We start from the raw sequence: 16,972 nt of genomic DNA, 5'->3' as shown, positions 1-16,972 counted from the left end.
AAAAGAGGTGTTTTAAGCGTTTATTAATTTTTCATTTATTCAAAGCCATATGCCTTATAAGTTGTTAGCTTCCGACATTCAAAGGGTATACGTAATTATGTGCAACCCCAAAAAAAGTTGTCGTATTAATTTGGGGGTTGAATCTGGTGTAAAGTGAGTGCAATGGTTTCGTTATCTCATACGGCCTTGAAACGGAATGTTTACATTTTTTCTTATTGTAGTAACTGTGGGATAAAAGTCTACGTGTAATGGCTTTCCATTGTCTAAGCTTCTACAGTAACTGTAGACTTATTGCCAATGAGAGTGTACGACCACTGTACATAGACAACCAGCCAACTCGGGGGCGCGAATGCGTCACAGGGCGAGAGGGAGAAATAAGCCCGATAAGCAGAAACTATATAAATACCTCGAAAGCATACACATGCATATACAATATATGCCGTAGCGCATCACAGTCATACATTAAGGATCTTCCCTCCTGGTTCAGTCGACTTCGATGCGGAATGCAATGCCTACGTTGAATCTCCGACTAAAATCTATTGGCTAAGATTAATGAGATATTGGTTTTGTTTGTTATGCCTCAGAGGAAGATAAGTGGATTGATTTTGATTTGATAATCAGGGAATAGCGCGAACGCAGCCCCCCTCACCCCCCCCCCCCCCAAAAAAAAAAAATACGTACCCGAGTTACACCTATTTGGGATAATCTATCAGGTCAGCCAAACCGTATTGAGGATTTAATCTTTCAAAAAAGTGACGCATTCCTAATGAGCACGAGCATAAGACCCTATACTATGACTATAAGACTATAATGGGTGCAAAAGACATTTCATTGTTATGAATATTTGCAAATCTATGCTTAATGTAGAGATTTGATTCGTTTCACGGCATTTTATTCCGTTTCTCTTTATATTCAAAAATTATTGACAGATGCCGGTAGACAGTTGCACCTACGTGTGTTTGTATTGTTACCTTCAATGCGCACAAATGTTGCATTGGATGCACTGTATGAATAAAGCCTAGATTACATTTACACGGGTGCCGTGCGATGAAATTGTCCGACTGTTTTTATTTTTTATTTTCTTTAATTATTATTATTGTTATTTTTTAAATCGTAAGGAGCTACGGGCTACGCCGAGTGTGTCTTCATCGCATGACCTTAAATCCGTACGATTCCGTGCAATTTCGCACGGCCACCGTCTACCTCCGCTCAGACGCCGTATGGAAAGGGTATTACGAGCAGTATATGTGCACCGTGCGGACATCGCATTTCAAATGTAATCTAGGCTTATGTGGATTCAAGGGTCTGAAAAATGACAAAAATTAGCATATAAAATCAGATGAATTATAGTGTCAGTAGACAGACGATCAGGTGCGCAATGAACTTTTTTCTCTCTCTCTATTTTGACGCATAGAAAATATTGTATGACGATCGGTTATGTTTATCCTCTTCTATGAAAAAAAATATAATGTAATTTAAAGATTAAGAGAAGAGGAAATTAAAACGAACAAAAAATCGCTTATTCTACACCGCTCAGTAAACTATAGGCTACTCTCCGACCTTACCTGCATTTTTGACCTAATGGCTGCCTTTTATACCGTTAATCCCCTGTTTAGTTAAGAGGGGTTAAAATCCTCGACTCGGTCATCACCCTTGTATCACAAAAGATGCTACAAACTTGGGCTAATTTACTGCTGAAATGAAGTCACTGTTCGCTACTCGGCCAATCCCAACCATATTCTGAGATTGATTATACCTGGACTACCAGGCCCACATATTGATTTGTCGCTGGATATTCACAGATACAGGTACTTTTCTGGCTAATTCATGACACAACAATAATTATTTTTATGATTTTATTTAAGTCTCGCGCTGAAAAATTAAACCCACCCTACTAATGGTTATCAGATACTTAAACCTGTTATAGTAGGCCTACAGTTAAATTTCATAAACTTCTTTGAAATTCTATTAATTAAACAAGTATCTATTGTGCAGCGTCATATGGCTATATACTACGACCCTGAAGGGGTATAAACAGGACTAAGCTTTTTCACGATCACTCCCGAGTATTGATTGGCCCTGTGACAGTTTATATCCCGGGGAATGCTATGTCGCGGCTCAGTTACCGGTTCAAGCTTCAGAAACTTTGCCCGCGTTTAATATGGACAGGGAATAATTCGATCTCCTACGCCGGTGTTAAGTAGGACAGGGATGATTAGTAAGGCATATTGACTTTTTTTTGTACCCATTACGGTCGCGACGTTGAAAATACCGGTACAATAATCAATATAAGCCTTTATTCGCATTTTTACTATCAACCACATTGTAACAAAAGTATCGATGCGCACAGGTATACCGGGTAGTGCATAGTAAATATCATCTGAGTCGGTGCTTGTACTACCATTATATGTAATATCAGAGGGGTTTATATCATATATATGCCTTTCCATATTATCACTGTATGCAAACTGTGCCAAGGTCAAGGGTTTGACCTGTTATTGCATGCCACATTTACCGCCTGAATTAAACGCATTGTATGATTGAATAACAGCGATATTTGACAAAAGATTAACGGTAAATAATACTGGCCCAGTGGGGTGCACAGCGACTGAAAGGTCTACGAAAAACAAGCAGTGTGAGTGAGGGAACTCTGATCGGGAAAGGTGATGCGATTTTCAAGGTCTGTCCATGTATTAGAGAGTTAACATTACCATATATGCACTTGGACATTTATTTATTTGTACACATTATAACTGATATATAGAGCTTGAAATCAGTTATAAACTGACACCCGAGACATATACAGGGTAAACCAGGAAACCTTGAACGAAGTGTTCAAGGCATATATCATTAGAGGGAGAGAGTAGTGGCATTTCATCGAAAGAAACCTAAAAAATCGCAAAAAGCGTTCACAAAACATACCAAGGTATGTATTGTAGGAAAGGGCAGTCACTTCCTTTTTTTAAAGGCAGCTGTAACACTGAATTGAAGATGCATTTGTATGTTAGGGAACGTTCATATATCACAGGAATTAAGTGTACATACAGGTAAGATACGAGAGAGAGAGAAGAGAGAGAGAGTTAAAACGACATTTTAATTGATACAGACATGATGTAATGCCTTGTACAAGGTATATGTTATCTTGCCAGCATTGTTCCAATTATATCTCAGGAACAATGCACCTCTTGGGTCTGCTGGGTCTACTAAACGTGAAGACCGTCTTGGTCGGGGGTGCAGTATTCCTGTTGGTGATGTCATTACTACAGAGGAAGAAATACAAACTGCCGCCAGGGCCTCCACAGCTGCCTATACTGGGGAACTACTTGGGTGAGAACATAAAATGCATGGCAATAAGCATTTAATTTTTAATTAAAAGTATGATGAATATTTCACATGTAACCAGTTGGCTTACTTTGAAGACTTTCTTGGTCGCCGATACATGGTGCTTTCTTTGATGATGTCATATTTCCTTCAGAAGGAGAAGTATACTGCCGTCAGGACCTCCAACATATTTGCCGGTACTGGGGAATTGATTCGGTTATATCTCTTGAAGCCCGGGTTGATGCATTTTCTATCTCTTAACTGTTTTTTTTTTATTTACTCCACGAAAAGTGTTTGTATTTATAATTCGTGTATTCAATGTTTATTTATTGTTTTTGTTTGGTTTATTCATTACTATTCCATTATATTTCTACTTGAAAAACTGTACATAGTATTGTTCTGACGTACTTAAAGAGAATTGAATCAGTCATTTCAATATCTTTTCATTATTAAACTTTCTGCTTTTGGTAAACGGTGCCTTTTGTTTCAGAATTCAAAAACGACGGTCGATTTTATGCTGTATTCGATAAGCTCGGAAAGGCCTTTGGTGATATTTTCACTGTGAACTTAGGTAATCGTTCACTATCCGTATATATCTCTTATGATCTTGTATCGGTCTGTGCATTAAAGCAAAACATTGTTTTGGAATGTTTTACAGTTTATTTAGACACCAAACTATGTTTCTAATTAGATAAGACATGCGCATTGCAACGGTGTTTCAGTTTTAGTAAATTTGAGTTCTAGTGTTTATCTGGACACCTGTTTTGACACTGTCCGCCCTCACAGATAAAAAAGCCAATTGTGTGTGGTCTTTGTTTACAGGTTTTGGTAACAAGATGGTGGTTCTGAAATCCGCCAATATTGTACATGAGGCAATGGTTGAGAAGAAAGAGATATTTGCCGGAAGGGGTGCCATGAGTTGGAAGTGTAAGTGACAGTTATATATGTAAAGTAAGAAAGTAAGGGAATCTGATTATGGTGATCAAATGATGTTTTATTATTAAAGTATCACATAAAAAGAGAATTGACCTTTGATAAATACCTCGTGCAATGTTTTATAATCTGGAAATCAATCATTTGTTGTCTGGCAAGTACAAAATAAAAAAAGAAAAATGAAAAGAATAAAAAGAAAATAACCCTTGGAATGAGTAAGACTGCCCATGAAAATAAGTTATGAAATTTAAAATAAGTTTCCTGCAGGCAAAAACCCTGATACCAAGCAGATGTTGTCGTTTCGAGTGTGCAATGTAAAATGCACCGTACGGTTTACTTACATTTTTTTTTTCATTCTCAAGTTTTATTCCATTATTATTATTATTATTATTGATTTATATTTTTTTATTTGGATGCCCTTATAAAACCCTAGAAAACTGAAAATGTAATTGCGTAATAGAACGTCGTAATAAGAAGCTTATTCATGTATCTACTGAAAATTTAAGATCAAAGGCAGCTGGCGCAAAACTGTAGTCGACAACAATGGCAATCTTCATAACAATATTATCTTGGCCACAGAATTTCGTCGAAAAACCAATTTTAAAGTTTTTTTAAATAAAAACCATTTTTCCCCTTTAAGATGAACTATTCAGCGGAGGCTACAAAGACATTGTTTTAACTGATTATGGGCCCGTTTGGAGACTACAAAGACAGATGGCTTTAAAGGCGTTCAGGTATTTAAATTGTTTATAAATTTGAATCATTTAAAGTGAAAGAGGTATTTTCTAAGATGTATGCTTCACAACATTCTGTATGTATATTTAGTTTTGGTCTGCTTGAAATTCATGCTTGAACCTTCTTATCTATGTTGCATCTGTTATTCATGGAATTATATATATATATATATATATATATATATATATATATATATATATATATATATATATATTCTGTCTTATCCTAAAGGACCTACGTATCGAGCGATAAACTGGAAACATTCACAAAGTCTGCCTTTGATGACATGGCTGCTTTGATTGAAAAGGAGACCAAGCCTTTTGATATTGATGCCCACATTCGGTTACTTGTCTTCAACATTGTCTGCAGGATGGCTTTCGGACAATGGTAGGATATGTTAAGCTTCCCAGAACATATGTCACATAGTCTGGTGGGGGGGTGCATGTGTCTGATAAAATTTGTTTTAACAAACTGTGTTTGGAATTGCTTCTACCAATGTAACGCTTATCGATTTAGCATTATTGTATCACATTATTATATCACCTTTTAAAATTCGGCACAGAATATGACAACTTGCTGTCGCAGACGATAAATTGTTCCGTCCATGTTCCACTTTTGCTAGCTTTCTATGTGGAGCCGCTGGTCTGTTGATAGCCTTGAAAAGGAAAGAAACGCCGTAGAAACGTTTTCATCGACGGAAAGAAGACTTGATGTTCATTCTGTATCTCTCGTTGTAACTTTAACGCGTGATAAGACACCGTATTCTAAAATATTTGTGCTAACCTTTGCCGGGTGAGAAGATGGTACTACCATAAAAAATAGAATAAGTAGCATAAAAATAAAATAAGTAGCATAAAGAATAGAATTCAATACATGCCCAATCCTATTGATTGTTTGCTTTCAAAAAACAGAATCTGTATATTGTCTCGGCATTTTTCGAAGCTTAAAAGTGATTCATTTATATTTGTCAGCTATAAAATGGACCAACCGGAATTCATTTGGCTGAAGTTCATAGTGGACGAAACCATGCACGAGGTGTTTGGAGGCCTCATTCCCTCTGACGTCATACCGAGCTTAAAGCATCTACCTATCCCATCATCCCTTTTGGCAAAGCGACTCAAGAAGAATCTGATACGCTTCCATGAAGTCCAACTGGCAGAACACAAAAAAACTTTTAACTCGGGTACGTAACTTCTAAAATTTGCAACCTTGTAAGCAAAGTTAAAATATGATTATTATTTTTATACATTACATATATCCAGCAGATTTTAATTATTATTACCAAACTTGCAACCCGAGGGTTGGATAATTACAATCATTGCATCACAGTCGGATAAAACCATTAGTAAGTAAGAACAAAGGAATATTAAAAGACATATGTAAGCAAATTTAAAACAAAATATCTAAAATGCAAGGTTAAAAAGAAAGAAATAAAAGTCTATCAGTTAATTCTGAAACTTGTATATGACACTTGTTAAAAAGTCACTCATTGATCGTTTGGTTTTAATTTAAGGTCTTTTAAAAGTTTCCTGTTCCCTCAATGAATATTTGGCATTTTGTTTTGGTTGCAAAAGATAATACAGTCTATGATCTGGTTCATTTGATATACTAATAAACCATTTTTGCATGCATTGATACGTCTTTCACTCAGCAGTTCAAGTTTACTATGTTCACAAGCAGCGTCATATTCAAGTTCAGGATAAATTATCTTAAGAGCTCTTTCTTGAGACTTTTCTACTAAGGCAGTCAATTCATTTGTTAACCTAAAGTGCCAGACAGGGGCAGCATATTCCAAAACTGGCCTTATGACCGTCTGGTAATAAGTTACTAGGTCATCAGTTGTAAGGCCTGCACGCTTAAGGTGCTGAAGGAAATAAATCCTTTTGCTTGCTTTTTTAGTGATTTTGTCTACATGTACCTTCCATGTGAGGTCATTAGAGATATACACTCCAAGTAATTTAAATGATTCTACAAATTCAATATCTGTTTTGTCAATAATGAGCTTAGGGATATCAGCATTCTTGCGTTTAAATGATATGGCCATTTGTTTGGTTTTTTTCCTGTTTAATCGCATGTTGTTTGTCCTAGACCAGTCCAATGTTGAGTCAGCAATTTCCTCAGAGGATCTCAGAGATTATATAAATAAAGCTAGTGGTAAAGCACTGTAATGTATAGAAATTATAAGCCCCAGTTTCCTACACAATCCAAATGAATTTCACATGCCACGTGTAACGTATCGAACATGCTTCTTTAAGTGTTCTGTGTTTAAATGGTTAAAACTGCATATACTACTTATATTTATTGTTTCAAATCTCGTTCCATTACACATGTAGTTTCCCCTTATGCATATTAACTGGAAGTTGTTTTATAACTATCATTATGTCGGCGTTTAATTTTAAAGATGATGTAAGGGACGTTATGGACCACCTTTTGCTGCTGAAAAAGGAACTAACAAATGAGAGTGATGACAACGTCAAGGAGTCGCTTTCTGACACTCGCATACTTTACATCATGCTGGACATATTCTTTGGTAAGAGAAAATGTAACTGTGAAAAGGTGGTGATACGAAGCAGTGTATTTCAATAATAATAATAATAATAATAATAATAATAATTTATTTAGTTCAATAGAATTTACATAGGGCGACTAGAATATATATTTCGGCTATCAGGCCTACCCAACTACCAGACTCGACACCGAATGATCCTGAAATCACTGGTACGTCGGGCCACACTACCCGTTTTCGGCTCTGAAAAGGACTGGGTGCAAGTCTAAATATATGGAGACTTAACCACGTATTTCTTGCAACTAAGTTTCTAAATATGTCTCCAATATAAATAACTATTACAAATGTCTGTTTATCTTTACTATGTGTATGATGGTTAACGCGTAGGGAAAGTTGAATATGACGCAGAGTTGCATTCCAAAATACAAGACTAATTATAATCAAGTCCTTAGCAAATAAACCTATGTTATTCTTTGCAGCTGGAACATCCACTACATCCGACACCCTGAAATGGATGATTCTGTACGTTGCCGCTCATCCAAAGGTCCAGGAAAAGCTCCACAAAGAATTAGATGATTTAGGTATATTGGTATATCATCTCTCGTTCTGATCTTCTACGAAGAATACATTTCAATGATCACGCATACAACAATAAAAAACAACTTTTGTTAAATGTCACCGTTTTATTAATTAAAAGACTTATCACAAACGCTCGTGAGAGAATTACAGTTTTAAGCGTGGTTTTGGCCGTTTATATTCAATTTTTCTACCTAGGAAAAGATTTCGATAATCTTCGCCTCTGCAAATCCAAGTTGCCTTACTGTGAGGCTGTTCAGCGAGAGGTTTTGCGCATGCGCCCTCCTGCCCCAGCAGGCCTCCCTCACCAAACACTTCGTGACACCAAATTGGGTAGGCATCATCTTCATAGGTTTGCATTTATAGACATTAAAATGACGAAGTCTGCTTTTTATCGAGTTCAATTCCGATTTTTTAACTGTGGAACTAAAATCCCCACATTTGTTTTTATTATTATAATTAAAATTAAATACATTACCAGTCGGAAGCATTGCTACTCAAGTTAATAGAAAAACATTGATTCAGTGGTTGAAGTATTTCTAAAGTGACCAAAGATCTTAGTCCGATGCTATATTGGAAAAATGGAGCTTTCACAGACTAGCATATTAACCTGCTTAGTTTGTCGATTTGACGTTCACCAACTATTGTACATTTAGGTGGCTACGACATTCCAAAAGGCACTCTCGTATCAGTAAACATTTGGGCAATCCACCATGACCCGAACAACTGGGAGTCGCCGGAAGTTTTCAAGCCAGAGAGATTTTTGGACAATGACGGAAGCTTGAAAGAGGTTGACAATAAAATATGGCTTCCGTTCAGCAGCGGCAAGAGAAAATGCATCGGAGAAGGAATTGCGAGGGTAAATCTCATGATGATATCGGTGAGTAGACGTCAACGCGATTTCATGGTATATCATGGTATATTTGAGAAAATCATGCTTATTTGGACATGATATTTTAATACATTTAAAAGTATTCATTTTCACTTCAGATGGTTTCTCAGCCCCTCTGAATCCTTAGTCTTTTTAGTTTTTAAGTCAGTCTCTTAAAGGAAAAAATTGCTAATGTATTCCATTATAGCATGTGGCAGTAAAAATGACAAAAATCGGAAGCGAGAAACTCGACAACGTTTTTTTTTTAGGCCGTATTAATATTTTTTCGTTAGTTTTGGATACTGAAATTTCCTATGGTACACTTTTTTTACTAAAGATATGATATATTTGTTTTCAAGTATGTTATAATATCATTGGCCGCCATTTGGTAATACATGCATAACACATTGTGAGTTTATTTTTCTTACACAGGCATTATTTTTCCGTCAGTTTAAAGTGAGTTTTCCACCGGGACAAGAACCAGATTTTGAGCCTGCGAAAATCGAACTGACCTGCACCCCGAAACCTCAGAAAATACTCGTCCAAAAAAGAAAATGATGTTTGATGAAGGAAATGGCTGAATTTACGAAATGGTTTAGAATGTTTTTAATCCTAAACGGTATTTGGGGACAATTACACCATGCTCAGTGGATTTGCATTTACCTCATGAATTACTGATCATAAATGGAACTAAGAGTTGAAAAGAAAATGCACTGCCTAGCCTACGTTTAGCTTAGTGTCTATTAAACGAAAGACATCAAAGATGTATATGAAGCGAGAGCGAATCCCCTGTAACGTGCTGGTGTTGTGGTATCAATCTGAATAATTGTTATTGCTGTCGGCGTGTAAAACGTGTTTGTAAAATGTGTTAAATACGGGTTACCCGGGAGGAGAACTGCTGTTCCGATCTGAGACGCAAATTTGATTTCTGTCCTGGTTTTCGCTGCAGATTTGATTTCTGTCCAAATATCTGTCGCCAGTGGATCATGCGCGGTTTAATTGCTGTTGCGTACATAAAGGAGGGAAGAATCATATTTTGACAGTTAGTTTAACGCTGATCAGAGAGAGAGAGAGAGAAAAGAGAGACAAAAAGAGATGGGAATGAAAGAGAAAGAGAAAGGACAGTTAATGTAAAGGGGATTGGATGGTCAGAACAATAGATGGAAAATTTAGAAACTCCTGCACATAGATTTTTAAGTTTTAAGACGGACAAATAAATAGAGAAAATTTGCGACTAGTGATGGCAGCATTTGTTATTTTCATTTATTTCATACCCGATTGTATTTCGATAAACAAAGGACCACGACACTGTTGAACTATTGAAAATAAGAAACACAACCGTATATAAGTTATTACTGTCAGTTTCTTACTTTACACAAATAAAATCTACATGTATAAAATGGTGGGTTTTTGCTCCGGTCTTGTGTCATAAATGGAACTTGCCGAATTTGCAGATTTAAAGATATAAAAATATATGCTAAGATAGAATATTAAAAACTGCGTGAAAAGTGCAATACATCAATGAAGTTGACAAAACCACAACATTATATATTCGTTGACTTTGCACAGGGAATAAATTCTACGGGGACCAAAAAGCATTGAGTTCTTGCACTTCAAATTCTGGTAGTTTTTTAATGGAACACGCTGTTTAGGTCAGTTGCGAAGAATGTACATTATCCGAAGAATTATTTTACGCAACGTATCGACACGAGCTGGACACTAATTGAGAGTTAAAATAGCTTTGGCTGCCTAATATAGTGGCGCCATCCACTACCGATGTACAGTGATAAAAACTTCACAACATGGCTTTGAATATACATGAAGACTTGCAGTAACGTAAGAATTATAATGTTTATAGGTTCTAGACTTATTAGAATTGTTCTCTTAATTTCAGACATTTATATGTGGAATGTTAACAGTTCTTTGCTTGTTTCTATACAAGTAAACCATGTATATCACTCGCAAGTATTTTTTTTTATTTTCAAATACTGTATTTATCAGCTTTGTAACCATACGTTGAGTAAAAGATACACAGTTTTGTTTTTTGTTGTTTTTTTTTGTGGAAATTTATTATTTCCTTCCACTAAATGAAAATTGATTTCCCTGCTCATTGTAATCAACATGACTACTGCTTTGAAAATACCCACAACTTCAGCTTTCTTTTAGAAATAAAGGCATTAATCTACGTCTTATGTATTTGACTTTAATTTCGTGCCTCAGATTTATTCCCTCACCATCAAAGACATTTAAAACTGAAATAATTTTTTTCCATTTACGCTGATACGCTGATTAGCATTATTCTCTTCCTCCCCTCACCTAACCTAACCTCTCTACATGCATTCTTTTACGCTGAGTGCGTACAGCGTTATTCAAAATAGCAACCCGTTGTACATGGCGATAAAAGAATATTGATCCTCCATAGAAATCAAACAATGCAAAAGAATAATATTGGGGCTGCTCACAAAAGAGAAGTAGGTAACCGGGGGGGAAATGTTGACCCGCACATTTTGGATAGCGGCTTTACAGATGCAGACATTGCTTTGGCAGCCGTAACACCCCCGTGTACAGCTTGTTGCACTTTGCTGTAAAAAAAGCTTAAGACTGAGTTCCCATACTTAGATCCATCCATCTGGATCGACGTAACTCCCTGGGGGTTCACGCTAAATTGCAATCTGCTCAAGAGTCACCGAATCAGCTAGGGAGTAAAGATAATTACCCTCTAACAGCTTTAATGGGCGTGACAGATATTTAAGCCTCTTGAGCTGATAGCAATTTAGTGAGACTCCCCAGGCAGATAGATCGATTCAAATATCTGTGGGAGTGGCCCCTACAGAAAATAAACGTTTAAATTAATACCGACATTTACGTCCGCCTTAACCTAATATATTATTTGTCCAATTAAAATGAACATTTCACCTAATTTATGACAAGAAAAAATATCAAATGTTTGATACCAGTACATACTTGTTAATAGATTGAAATGGTTTTGTCTTGAACAAAAGAAAAAATAATTTCATTCTAAAGTTTTTCATCCAAAATTTAATATGAAACTGTTTTATGAAACCGTGTCGAGTATTTTGTACTTTTATATTAGAAAAGGACTGTAATTTTAGAACAGTTTGATAACTTTATATTTATAATAGATGGTTATGGCCGCGCTCGGTGACGAACACATTACATCTGACAATTTATGAATATCAAAAAGGAAAATCAAAACACCAAAAATACGTTAACAATAGTTTAATTCTTCTTTTGAAAAAAAAAAAAAAAAAAAAAAAAAAAAAAATATATATATATATATATATATATATATATATATATATATATATATATATATATATATATATATATATATGCGCACGCAAAGTAAGATCACACGAGGTGTATGCAAATTTATCTCATGATTTGTTGAGTTAAAGTTTACTAATTAAGACCACATATAGTCACCATGGAAAATAACTCCTGTACAAATATCATCTGCTTATCATTGTCTCAAAAAAGTATTTTCTTCGACCATTTTTGTAAAAAAAAAGTCAGGGTACAGGTGCTTGTGGGAATTCTTCTGGTTCAGCCAGACTTGAAGAGTAAGATGGCAACTTGGCCTAGGTAGAAGTAGATGAAATGCTTGGTTTCGTGTGTCACGTAGCTGCCGAAGTTGCGCCCCACAATCGCGTGCCAGGTAGGGTTGTATTTCTTGTCAAATTCCTTCTTGATGTAAGCGGCGATGTCTTTTTCAATGTTGTATTTTTCTAGCGCCTGTGTGGCACAGTCAATTGCGTCTTGCTGCATGTCTTCAGACATATCAGCATTTTTAACTACGGCCTTTCTCTCAGACATTTTTCTGAAAAATGAATATCAATATTTAAAACTGATTACATTGAATGAAATGAAGTAAATTTATAAAAATAATTTAACAATTGGGATAATCCACACTTGCCAATGCAGTATAATAACTAACAAAATTTTTGCAACACAAATAATGATAATTCTTATAGTATAGTAGGGGCCAGAATGAAGAAACGATCTCCTCAAATCTCCATTATTTACATATGTAGTTTTTTTTATATTAGAATGGAAATAAATGCACATGTAAATGTCAGGTTCATAAAGTACCTTAAGTACACTAAAATGTCCTAGTAATGTTTTTATAATGGTAGAACAACAATAACAAATCCTTAACTTTTTCGGCACTTTGAGGTACCCAAAGGGACATATCCCCATAAGTTTTAATTGAATGAGATTTACATGAATTCACTCACGTCTACTCTTGCATATCTTTTGAAGGCAACAAAGCAAAATGTTCTTAATTGTGCACACCGTACCCCCCCCCTGCGCCCCTTCCCCCTTCTAAATAAAATCCTGGAATCGCAATTGGTAGGGGGCCTACTAAATTAATATAATAGATGGCACCTTGATAAAAACTTACCTATTGCAGAGTGGTATTAAACAGCGACAAGTGTATGTTTCATCAGTGATCTAAAAATATTGTGGTTATATTTTTAAGCTTTTCTACTGCTTGGTAACATAGCCATTCATAAATCTGATTGGATAACAAATAGCATTTTCACGGAGCATTTAGCAAGATAGGCCCAACACTTTGTCTTCCGTGAAAACAAGTTTAAAGTAGTAAAATAACTACCTCGGAATATACAATTTAAAATACCTTTTTGCCAAGAGTAGGTTAAAAGAAAAATTAATCAGATTCAAGGGACGTATTCAAATGCTGGATACAGTTCATCGCTGATTTTCTTTTTGCTTGCAATGATCGGCACTCATCTCTCTGTGTCTCTCTCATTCTCAGTTACGCCTAGTGCGCACCACACATTATCAACAAGTCGACCCAGTGAACAAAGTGAAAAAGGAAAATGGATCCTACATAAAAATCAAACAATGGAAAAGCATAATATTGCTGTTGTTCACAAAGGAGTAGAGGGCACAGCGGGTACAAGTGCGACTGTGGAAACGCAGACATGCCAGGGCAGCAAAGACACCCGTGTGGACAGCTTGTTACACCGTGCTTTAAGGAAGCTGGTTCAGAAAATAAAAGATAAGGTTAATACCAACATTTGCCTCTACCTTTACAGACGATATTTTATTAGTTACACAATTAAATTTAGCAGCTCTTTAATTTTGTAACAAGCCAAAACGCCGTATAGTTCACCCCAACACGTGAAAATAGTAAATTGATATATTTTTTTTATGAACTGCAGAAAAACAGAATTTAATCCAAAAGTTTCGATTAAAATGCAAGATGAAGTTAATCTTTTAAACAGTCTCGATATTTTATTTTTCGTAATTTGGTATTTTGTCTTGGATAGTTCATTTAATTACAATATTGGAAGGGTAACGGCGCATTCGGTGACAGAACAGAAAGAATATAAACATTCAAAAATATAAAAAAAAAGTAAAATATGACACAAAAATCAAGGTAATCAATAATTTGCTTTATTAAAAATATATATAAATAAAAACATGCATACAGAGAAGGATCACATGAGATGTCTGCAAATTTCTCTCACATGATTTGTTGAGTTGAAAGTTTACTAAGACCACATATAGTCACCATGGAAAATAACTCCTGTATAAATGTCATCTGCTTTTCATTGTCTCAGAAAAAAAGTATTTTTCTACGACTATTTTTGTAAAAAAAAAGTCAGAGTACAGATGCTTGTGGAAATTCTTCTGGTTCAGCCAGACTTGAAGAGTAAAATGGCAACTTGGCCTAGGTAGAAGTAGATGAAGTGCTTGGTTTCGTGCGTCACGTAGCTGCCGAAGTTGCGTCCCACAATCGCGTGCCAGGTAGGGTTGTATTTCTTGTCAAATTCCTTCTTGATGAAAGCGGCAATGTCTTTTTCAATGTTGTATTTTTCCAGCGCCTGTGTAGCACACTCAACTGCGTCTTGCTGCATGTCTTCAGACATGTCAGCATTTTTAATTACAGCCTTTCTCTCAGACATTTTTCTGAAAAAAAAATGTCAGCACATAAAATTTCATTATTTGAATTGAAAGGTAAAAAAATTATCTAAATAATTTTACGAATCATTCACACTTGCCAGTGCACTAGAATTACTGACAAAATTATTGCAATAATAGTCTACAGTAGGGGACAAAATAAAGAAAAGGCCTTATTATTTAGGAATATAAAAATGTAGGCCTACACGTAAATTTCGGCGTCATAAAATGCAATCCACAAAAAAAAAAAAAAAAAAAAAATGATTTGATTATCTTATCTATGACAATAATAGCAAATCCTAAACTTCTCCCCACAATGCTGTACCATAGGGGTGTATCCCTTACTCCATAGCTCCTATTGTAGGCCTACTCTTCCTACCTCTCAAAAACCCGGAAAACAAAGGAACCAAGAAGATATATTTTCACCACTCTGACCTACATTAATAAATTCATTCTCTTCTATTCTAGCATATTTGCTTAAGGGCAGCAAAGCAATGTGTTCTTAATTGTGCACACCGCACATTCCTCGCGCCCCTACCCTTATTTAGTTCAATCCTGTAACCGCCAGTGCTACTGAATTAATATAACTGGCACCTTGTTAAAAACTTACCTGTTTAAGGGCGGTATTAAGCTGTGATAGATGTATATTTTGTCTCTGATCTAAAAATGCTGTGGTTATATTTTAAAGCTTTTATACTGCTTAGTAACATTACCATTCATAAATCTGATTGGACAATAAACGGCATTTTCGCGGAGCATTTAACAAGATAGGCCCAACACTGTCTTGCGTGAGAACAGGTTTAAAATTAGTAAAATAACTAGCTGGGGTTAGGTTAGATACCCTTTTTGCCACAAGAATAGATAAACCTTGAATCAGATTCAAGGGAGGCAAATGTTGTATACAGTTCGCCGCTGATTTTTCTGCGTGCGATGATCAACTCTTTTTCTCTCTCTCTCTGCTATATGTAGGCCTACGCCCAATGCGCACAACGCATTTTTCAACCAGTCGCCCTATTGCACAAGGTGAGAACGGTAAATTGATCCTTCATAGAAATCAGGCAATGGAAAAAATTATGTTGTTCACAAAGGCGTAGAGGACACAGCAGGGAAAATGTCGACTTGCACGCCAGCGACAATGGAAACGCAGGCATGTCCGGGACAGCACAAATGCCCGTGTGGACAGCTTGTTAGGCCCTACACAATGCTTTAAGGGAGCTGGTTCAGAAAATAAAAGTTCAAAGTAATACCGACGTTAACGTCTACCTTTACAGGCAATGTTTCCATTAGTTATATATTTTGTAACAAGCCAAATCGTCTTATAGTTCAACCCAACACATGAAAATACTGGATAAATATAGGTTTATCATGAACAGGAGAAAAACAGTAGGCCTATTATCACCTCCACCAAGGAGGTTATGTTTTCACCCCTGTTTGTCTGTTTGTTTGTTTGTTTGATTGTCATCAACATAACTAAAAAAGTTATGGACCGATTTTGATGAAATTTCCAAGAACTGTCAGAAGTGGGCCAAAGAAGAGATGATTAGTTTTTGGTGGTGATCCGGCTCAATAAGCAATCATTAATCAATAATAATAAAAATTGCTACCTTGGCGGAGGTCTGCGCTCTCGGAGTGTTTTTTCTAGTTCCAAAAGCTTTGATTAAAATTCAGGATGGAATTACTTTATGGAACAGTCTCGATCTTTTTTTCTTTGGTAGTAGAGAAAGATAGTGGCTTTGACTTGGTTAGATAACTTAATAGCTTAATATTAGAAGGTTATAGGAGCGTTCGGTGACAGAACAGATTAAATATGGCCACTTAAGAATATCAAAAAAGTAAATTCAAACACATAAATACTTAAACAATAATTTACTTTATTTTTTCAAAAAATATTTATAAATATAAAATGCATACAGAGAAGGATCACATAATGTAAGATGTCTGCAAATTTATCTCATGATTTGTTGAGTTAAAGTTTACTAAGACCACACATAGTCACCATGGAAAATATCTCCTGTATAAATATCATCTGCTTTTCATTGTCTCATAAAAGTATTTGTCTTCCACCATTTTTTTAAAAA

At 35.7% G+C, this 16,972-nt stretch overlaps 1 protein-coding gene and 2 pseudogenes across 8 annotated transcripts; 1 reads left to right on the top strand and 2 right to left on the bottom strand.

The window, feature by feature from the left end:
- Positions 1–988: 988 nt before the first annotated feature.
- LOC106172939 (steroid 17-alpha-hydroxylase/17,20 lyase) lies at positions 989–11,130 on the top strand. Of its 6 annotated transcripts, none has more exons than XM_013553881.2 (12): positions 989–3,047; positions 3,172–3,327; positions 3,812–3,892; positions 4,144–4,248; positions 4,895–4,988; positions 5,221–5,376; positions 5,961–6,172; positions 7,391–7,519; positions 7,975–8,076; positions 8,270–8,404; positions 8,728–8,951; positions 9,393–11,130. In XM_013553881.2, exons 1-12 carry the CDS (start codon positions 3,002–3,004, stop codon positions 9,498–9,500), a joined length of 1,548 nt encoding a protein of 515 aa, XP_013409335.2. In that variant the 5' UTR covers positions 989–3,001; the 3' UTR covers positions 9,501–11,130. The 6 variants fall into 6 exon arrangements, with proteins under 6 accessions (XP_013409335.2, XP_086852868.1, XP_086852869.1 ...); XM_013553880.2 differs by having other exon boundaries at positions 1,001–3,047; positions 9,375–11,130; XM_013553885.2 differs by having other exon boundaries at positions 1,007–2,680; positions 9,375–11,130.
- A 1,339-nt stretch (positions 11,131–12,469) lies between these two features.
- Positions 12,470–13,418, bottom strand: LOC106172914 (dynein light chain 2, cytoplasmic pseudogene; annotated as a pseudogene). Its single transcript, XR_015331307.1, has 2 exons — positions 13,369–13,418; positions 12,470–12,783 (listed from the first exon to the last, which is right to left on the bottom strand). The product of XR_015331307.1 is annotated as a dynein light chain 2, cytoplasmic pseudogene (transcript).
- Positions 13,419–14,365: 947 nt separating this feature from the next.
- Positions 14,366–15,647, bottom strand: LOC106172915 (dynein light chain 2, cytoplasmic pseudogene; annotated as a pseudogene). The gene is made up of 2 exons (XR_015331306.1): positions 15,505–15,647; positions 14,366–14,903 (listed from the first exon to the last, which is right to left on the bottom strand). The product of XR_015331306.1 is annotated as a dynein light chain 2, cytoplasmic pseudogene (transcript).
- Between the last annotated feature and the right edge of the window lie 1,325 nt (positions 15,648–16,972).

The sequence above is a fragment of the Lingula anatina genome, chromosome 10, assembly GCF_051362555.1.
Source record: "Lingula anatina isolate TDL-2025a chromosome 10, LinAna3.0, whole genome shotgun sequence".
NCBI classification, from domain to species: Eukaryota; Metazoa; Brachiopoda; class Lingulata; order Lingulida; family Lingulidae; genus Lingula; species Lingula anatina.
This window is presented reverse-complemented; position numbering and strand designations above follow the sequence as displayed.